At 38.7% G+C, this 8,792-nt stretch overlaps 1 protein-coding gene across 1 annotated transcript; it reads right to left on the bottom strand.

Moving 5' to 3' along the window:
* Positions 1-8,018: 8,018 nt before the first annotated feature.
* On the bottom strand, positions 8,019-8,792 carry LOC131770304 (uncharacterized). The gene has a single exon (XM_059086022.2). The coding sequence runs from the start codon at positions 8,790-8,792 to the stop codon at positions 8,019-8,021; it is 774 nt and encodes a 257-aa protein (XP_058942005.2).

The raw sequence follows: 8,792 nt of genomic DNA, 5'->3' as shown, positions 1-8,792 counted from the left end.
GAAAGACTTATCGATCCTTACCCTTAATCAGTCAACAAGCAGTTGATTCTGCTTCAGACAAAGTCTGCGTCTGCAACTGAACCCGCGAACGTCGTTGGTAAGTTTCGTATGGTCAGTTTTCAGTTCTAATCTACCGACTATTTTGCAGAGGTGAAACAAAAGTCAAATGTTTATGTGGCAGGCCAAAAAAATTTGTTCTGTAGTATTTTTTCATGCGTTTCCTTGGATAGAATGCAAAATTAAATCGAATTTTAACATAGAGGACTCACTAGTAGTTTAAATCCTATTTCACCTACTTATACATCTCAGTTGCAACGTGTGCAGAAAGCGTACAACTTTTATTTTGATGAAGGTGTGGGAATTACAGAAGTTATTACCGCCGATAATTGACTTCCAGTTTTTTTTTCTTGATCTTGAAAACCAAAAAACTATACTTAAAAGCTAAAAGTAGCTTGTGACAAGATAAAGCAAGGTTAATTTTGTTATGTTTTAAAACCTTAACGTGGGATGGGTTTGTAAAACATGGTTTCAGGATAACATTTCAGTTTTAAGTTTGGGGGCCAGAAAATGTCCATGTAAGGTCATTGCAAATTCTAGGGGAGGTGGGGGTTTGAAGGAAATTTTGATGTATGAATCTGGAATTTCTGGTAGGGTTTGGAGATTCAAACCTAAAACCTTCCTTGGGCGAGGTATGAATATCTCCTAGAGCACCACGCTAATGACAATTTGTTGCTGCCAAGAATGCATTCTTTAAGGTCAGAACGGATAAGGGAACTTGTCACAACGACTTGTCCTCACGCCTTATTGCAGTACACACTGAGTGACTTCTCCCCTGAAGTTTTCCAGCCTCAAGGATCAGTGAAACAAATTTTGGAGGTAAAAATTAAGATAAAGAAGGATTTATTTGCCTGTGCTTGGTTATAAAATGTATCATTAAATTGTCATTGGTTTGCTTGTGAAAAAGGGGCCTATCCAATGTTCTCAATTAACAAGTGGCCTGGTTTGAGTATCTACTTTGGGGATTTAGCTTTTCTCTTAACATTTTGCTTATTTTTATCCTAGACATGACTGAGACCACACAGATTTAATTGTAATGGTGGCTCTAGGAAAACCATCCCAAAAAGAAGTGAAGATGGATCAATCACAGAAGATGAAAAAATCTTCAATCTTAGCCTTTTACGAGGCAAGAACAAGATGACTCAGAGCGATTGCAAACTCACTCCGCAATGAGGGCCACATTACCATACGTGAATCTGAGGAGGAAAATCAGGGATCAGTAACTCGTGGTGATGTTAAAGTAGTCAAGGAGATCATTATGGAAGAGTCTGTAGTTAAGGACTCTTAATTGCTGAGTATATGCTTTGTAACAAAAACCTTAGATTTAGATGTATGCAAGACCGTTTTTGATAACTGGATGTTTAAGTAGACTTGTCCTCACCAGCCATTGCGAGGCCCGTGATCAGAGTTGACACACGTAGCACAGCAGTTGCCACTCAGTTGCAAAACTTATTTCCTACCGTTTGGAAAGAGATCATCATTTGGTGGGAAATCGAACAGAGATAGGAAGCCTCCTACCAAGAAGACCAAAGAAGATGTTGTGCATAAAGATATGGTCCTTCTGCCTTCCCCTGATATCAGGTCGGTAGCCACTCATCAAATGAAATGGCGGATGGAAAACAGCAGTTTCGTCATACATGCCTTCCCAGTTGACAAGTCTCTGCAAGAGGAAGATTTCAGGGCTCAAATTAGAGAGTTGTTCGAGAGACTAATTTTAAATTCATGAAGTCCTACTAGGAACAAATAGTATCACCAATGGCGTGTATTTCACTGCTTCAGATGTCCTCGTGCTTGCTGGACAGGGAAGCATTTATATTCAACCAGAAAGTGATATCTCTACTGCCCTGATGAGCTGATCACTCATTGGGCTTCAATTATACTGAAACAGTCAATCACCGAGGAGCAAGGTCTTATCCTATATGTATTTGCAAATCTTAAGACCAAGGTATCAAATGAGAAGTTCCTAAAAATAGAAAAGAATATCTTTAAAGATGCAATTTAACATCAAGTGGAACAGCTACAATGACTCTCTCATTACCATTTGGAGTTTTGAGATCATAGTACAGATCAATCACAACACAAACGCTGTCAATCCTTGACACTGGCATGAATGCTCCGACACATTCAACTTTGAATGATGGAAAACATACTTGAATGGGAAAACCACAATAAAACCTTGAGTGTGGGTGGACTTTATGCCAATGAACAGCAGGTACGGGAAGTCTATAGTTTCACCACTTGGGGATCAAATGGTCACAGTGTGCTAAAAGAAATACTGTATGATTCCTTTGTATAAAGAAGGAAACATGTTATTCTAAATTCCAAATAAGTTTGTTCTTACTTGTTACACGCCAAAAAAAGTTCATAGAAGATGATTGCTTAAAGCCCCTTACCATTACTTGGCTCTGCATTTTTGCATCCTATCATGCCATTTTTTCCAACTATGCAAGCTTCAATAGCCTTTATCGTATATCAACAAAAAGCTAATATTTTCAACTTTCTTCAAATGGCGGCCAAATATGGTTCAACCAGCTCCCTACCATATCGAACGAATCCCAAAAAGGCAGAACCCAGAAGCCTTTGCAGACTTTTTCCGCCCCATTTCCAAAAACTACCCACTCTTGTAATGAACGTAATGAGAATGCCCAATACACCCGAGTGGCTGCATAGATTTTGGCTCTTGAATTTTATCGAATTTTTATCCTCCATTCGTCATTTAAAGTGTTTTATTATACCTACATCAATCTTAACTACTTCATGTTGCGGTTGTTGATGTATACGAGAAATTTCCTTTTTTCATTGTAGAATTGCTGGAAATCGACAAGCAAAAACCTTGGTCATGGACTAATGCACCGGCCCTTATCAAGACAAGTATGGCTAACTCTTAAGAATCTCAACTTGCTCGCTCCGAGGAGAGGACAACGTGGGAGAAACCACCTACGACGGCTAAACGATACACCTATCAATGTTCGTATTCGTGTAGAGTGTCAGCAAAACTTCCAAGAGAAACGGCGTGGTGCAAACCAAAGTAACTTATTAAATATTCCAGTCGACATCTTTGCAGCTAAGACAACCTCCCATGGGACCTTGCATTCAACAATCAATGGAAATAATTCTCAGAAATCAAAAATAATCGTGGCACACTTGAACGTACGATCATTGAAGACAAGAGAGCATTTGATTCAAGTGAGTAACTTAATGGATGAAAAGAAGTGTGCAATCTTAGCATTTCAGAATCTTGGCTAAATTCAAGTGTAAAGAACACTGAGGTCGAAATTGACGGATACAGTTTGCCAAGACTGGACAGACCGAGAAACATAAAGAATGAGTTTGGTGGTGGGGTGTGCGTGTACATGCACAAGACATTGAAGTCTAAAGTACTTAAAGACCTATCCGGAATATCAGACACTGGTTTCTCAACAATTATGGATGCAAGTTCAGCACAAAACGCTCAATTCACTCTTGCTGTGCGTCTCTTACAAGCCTCCTGATTGTGATATTTCCTGCTTTGAAGACTTCAGGGAACGTTACACGCAAGCGCTTGTTTATGGCCTACCTATTCTAGTGGTCGGAGATCTCAACTGTGATTTGATCGTTAGTTCTTCTAAATCAAAAACATTATACAACCTATGTACAAGTCTGAATATGAAGCAGCTTATTACCCAGCCCACAAGATTGACGGAAACATCTAAAACTCTGATTGATATCATTTTTACTTCAAACCCGGCCATAACTGTGGATAGCGGTATAGTAGAGACTCACATCAGTGATCATTATTTAGTCTTTGCTGTGTTAAATCTAAGGATGCTCAAGCCACCGGCTGCTTACGTTGTCGCTAGGAGCTATAAGCACTACGATCCTCAAAGCTTTTTGAGCTACCTTAACAAGATCCCTTGGTATGAAAACATTTTGTCTGACGATGTAAATGAGAAACTTCTCCACTGCTGTGGTAAAATAAAACTTTTCCATTTCTGCTTGTGTGGGCGCTGACACTTCTGGTTTTGTGGCAGGACCGTCAGTAAAGACTTCCAAGTAGTTCTTTGGAACCTGAAGTCCCTCATCAGGATTCTCTGTCATTTCATCAGGGTCAGCTTTCATTTTCTTAGCTATCGACTGATTTGCATGTATTGCACACAGCATCTAGTTCTCTTTTTTCACTTTTACAAAGATTTTTTCACTTAGTTATTTCAATTTACTAACTTTTATGTATAGCTGCCTATATAAATTTCGTATGAAACAAATTTTTGTTTCCTACTTCTACTACTACTTCCTTCTTCTGGCTGGTAGTTGTATTTAAGGTTTGAAATTGTTGGTCTCAGTTCCTAGTGACTCAGTGACCATTTTTTTATTCATGACGTATAATACTGTAGACACTGTCATACACTACAAATTTAAAATACAAATTACTTAGAACACTGAGAAATAGTACAAATGAGGAGCCAGGAGGGTAAATAGCTGTTTTCAAATCAGCTTCCAGTTCACTTAAGTTGCTTAGATTAAACAAATGAGGGAGAACAGAACTATACTTACAAGGTAGATATTAAAGCAAATGTTCAGAGTGTTGCTCAGAGAAATTGAAGATTTTAAGTTATAATAAGTCTAGAATGATTTTTTCACAAAGATTACTTCCTAAATAGACAACTGTTTGTTTTCTAGAGTTATTGCACACTTAAGGTTTACATAACTTTTGTTGGGAAGCATATCTGGTGTTGAATCCATGAATATTACTTGCATTATGAAAATGGTTTTGGAAGGGATCCACTTAGGCAGGCCTTTGTGCCATGGATGCAAAAACTTTTAATCAAATTTGTTTATCAATACTACAACCATATCCATCTCTTAAATCTGCAAACGACATATTCATGACTGGCAATATATGGCACGCAGCATCTAGTTCTCTTTTTTCACTCTTACAAAGTTTTTTTCACTTAGTTATTTTAATTCACTAACTTTCGTAGATTGCTGCCTAAATTGCATGTGAAGCAAATTTTTGTTTCCTTTTTCTGACTGTTAGTTGTATTTAAGGTTTCAAATTGTTGGTCTCAGTTCCTAGCGACTCAGTGACTATTTTGTTTAATTTATGATGCGTAATAATTCATACACTATCATACATTACAAATTTAAAATACAAATTACTTAGAACACCGAGAAAAAGTACAAATGAAGAGCCAGGAAATAAAATTAAACAAAACAATGGAGAAAAGAACTATACTTAAAGAAATAGTAATCATGATAACGATAATGATGATAAGGTAAATATTAAGGCAAATGTTCAGAGTGTTGCTCAGAGAAATTGAAGATTTAAAGTTATAATATTGCACAATTAAGGTTTACATAAATTTTGTTGGGAAGCATTTCTGGTGTTGTATCCATGAATACTACCTGCATATTGAAAATGATTTCGGAAGGGATCCACTTAAGCAGGCTTTTGTGCTGTAGATGCAAAACCTTTATATCATTGTTTTGTTACACTTTTACTGTTAGAATGTCTAGAATGTTGAGCAGATGGAGGGCGCTATCTGTTTGGTTATGAAATCTATCAATAACGGTGAGGCAAAACTCCCTCATGGTTGTTCTAAAGTGAGCAATCAATAATTGCTAAGAAGATACACATGTAAAATGCTTCTGCTCTTCTTTGTTCACCAGTGTTTCGTTGGCAGTGTGGCTGTCACTTGGAATTGAGATTGACAGAGTATTCTAAGGTTAATCACAATTATTCTCTCGAAGGAAATGGTAAGTAAGTTGGCACAGCTCTTCCATCCCTAACGCCTGGATAATTCATGTAAAATACCGTCTTTCTTTCGTTGTATTTTGAACCTCTCAATACCTGGATAATTAATGAGTTGATAAAGGATTGTGTTACGTGGGAAGACCGTATTAAAAGGAAAAATGGCAATTTTGCGAGTTTCCCTCAAAAACTAACAGAACTTCTTAGTAGGTTTTTTTATAAGTAAATAGTGATTGAAATAAAATATTCCGAAGAATGTGATCTTTTGGCTGGGTTGAGTGAAGAGTATTTGATGCGACAGTGGGGGCAGATGGTGTGCCATTTGGCAGGATGACACAGTCACTGCATATTTAGATTGCTTTCTGAACCTGCTGAACAAAAGGCATGGTTACGCTCGGTAACCGAGGTCAAGATGACAGATATATCCGCTTGTGGCCGCGTAATATTTTACTTCCCGCGGTGAGCTGATCGTGTGATTGTCACGTCGTCCAGCAACGAAGCGTTTCACGATACCTGTTACAATCATGGATGAAAGAAGTGATGGTTCTTACGGCGAACAATCCGTCACGTAAAAGAAAAGAAGGCATTATAGTTTTATGCTTGGTATTATTTTCAACTTTCGCAAGAGAAACTTTGATCCTTCGTTGTGTAATTATTGTCGATGTATTTTCTCACCAGGGAGGATGATGCATATTCAACTTATCCACGACGTTTTTACCTACCATATAACCCCTCATACCATGCGTACCAACCGGCTGAATTTCCTCAGCCGTATTGTGGTATGAGGTCCTCGCCCGTACAAATGATGGCACAACAATTTGCTCCTGCTTCTCCGCTGCGGTCGGATTCTCCTGCGAGTTCCACCAGTGAAGAGTTATCAAGCACTGCGCCAAAGAAAAAAAACAGTCCATGGACTGAAACGGAGGAAAAAATTCTCATCGAGTTGTTCGGTGATAACGAAGAGAAGCTTCGCTATAAAGCATTCAATTCGCCAGAATGGGAATCTATTGCAACTCAACTACACGAGAGATGCCGGCGAGAACACGTTTCAAGCGACAAGACGGCGCAACAATGTAAAACTAAAATGAGCAATCTCACAAAAAAATACAAGACAACCAAAGGCAAACTCCGTACCACTGGTTATGGAAAAGGGGGAAACGAGGAGGCTGACAAGGAAGCAGAAGGCGGAGTTGAGCTTGTGTCTAAGCATTTTCAGGACATGGACGAAATTCTCGGCATGCGAGAAGCCATCAATCCTCAACACGTGTTGGAGAGTAGTTCCCCCCGATCAAATCACAGAGTACCCTAGGAATTGATCAGGACATTCTTGACAAAGAAATTTTCGATGCAGAGATTGCCGCTGCTGCCTCAGCTCAAAATTTAAAGAGGAAAGTTGTCGGATCCGATGATCCTGATGATCTACCAGGCCCATCTGGTGAAGTATACACTTCTGACTAAGAGGAAGACGAGCCACTTGCCTTTGCAAAATCCTTGTTTTTAAAGAACAAAGGCAAAAAAGGAAAGTGCGCAAGTACACCAAGGAGTACTCCAAAGAATGCACCAAGAAATGCACCAAAGAGTCTAAAAGACGGAAAGAAAGCAGCCAGAAAGAAGGTTAAAGCAGCAGCAGCAGATGAGCCTACAGTGCTGTCATTTCTGGAAAGAGCCCAAGAGAGGGATGAGGCGTTCGTGGAGCGAATGGCAGAAGCTGAGAGGGAAAGCAGAAGAGAACAACAAAAGTTTTCGATGGATGCTTTGAAGATGCTAGGAAACATTTTAAAGGACGTTGATTTTATGTATCATGACAAAATGTTGGATCAAGACAACTATATATGTAGCAGGACAATGATTCCAGACATGATGAATATAAAGAAGGCAAAAATTATTGCAATTGTTTCTGCAATTATTTAAAACTGATTTTGGAAATTACAATATCTGTTGATCAATTTTGAGAAATGAAATTATTATACACATTTCAAATAAAACCCCTAAAATACAAAAGTTATTTGTTTTTGACGATTTTTAGCAAAAACTTATGTAAAAAAACTTTAACATCAGAAAGCTTTTGTAACTTTTAAACCCAAGTGAATTATATAATTGTTGTTCAATTACAAATGGAAAGGGACACAATTTCAATCTCAAAACATTGATTTCAGTAAATTTATCACGTGTGTGGTTTCAACTTAACCCGAAAGATTCCAATAAAAATAGTAACTTTGGTTTAATGTTTTGACTATGATAAATAGTTCATAATATCTTCTCTAATGCCCCTTGCGTCAGACTGCTCATCTCCATTGCAAGAACTTTGATCCATTTCATCGTCATCCTCAACGGGGTCTATAGCACTCGGATCTCCAACATCTATACAAATATTCTGAAGGACACAACAAGCCATGATAGTGGTGGGGACTCTGCTTGTTTTTTCCTCCAGTGGTTTATAGAGACACCTCCAACGACCTTTCAAAATTCCGAAAGCTTGTTCTGTAACTACTCGGGCTTGGCTGAGGGCACGATTGAAACGCAATTGGCTCTCAGTTAATGTAGGTGTTTGCTTAAAAGGCTTCATCAGCCAAACAGACAAGGGATACGCCAAGTCCCCTACCAGAAGAGGACCAACTTCGGAACTCCCAATTATCTTTGAAGGCCCGTTTAGCCAGGTACCTTGATCAATTTCTCTCTGTAGTTTGCTCAGACGGAGAATACGGGCGTCGTGAATGCTACCGGGATAGCCCGTACTTACATCAAGAAATCTAAAAGACGCATCAGCGACACCTTGGATAACAATAGAATAATCTTGCTTTCGATTAAAGTATTCAATCCGTTCGTTGACAGGCACTGTTTTTAATGCAATATGACTACCGTCAACTGCTCCTACCACATGCGGGAATGGGGACTTGTTTGTGAACAAGCCAATGCTTTGTAGCACCTCTTGCTCAGTCTCTGGAAATTTAATAAATTCTGTAGCCCGTTTGGCAAGTGCTTCACAAAAGTTGTGCGTTATCAGCAT

Source organism: Pocillopora verrucosa, chromosome 1, assembly GCF_036669915.1.
Source record: "Pocillopora verrucosa isolate sample1 chromosome 1, ASM3666991v2, whole genome shotgun sequence".
In the NCBI taxonomy this organism is placed as follows: Eukaryota; Metazoa; Cnidaria; class Anthozoa; order Scleractinia; family Pocilloporidae; genus Pocillopora; species Pocillopora verrucosa.
Note: the sequence above shows the minus strand (reverse complement) of the source record. Positions and strands in the feature narration are given on the sequence as shown.

Coding starts and splice junctions, on each gene's coding strand:
- LOC131770304 (XM_059086022.2), bottom strand. CDS start 8,792: ATGCTGATAACGCACAACTTTTGTGAAGCACTTGCCAAACGGGCTACA.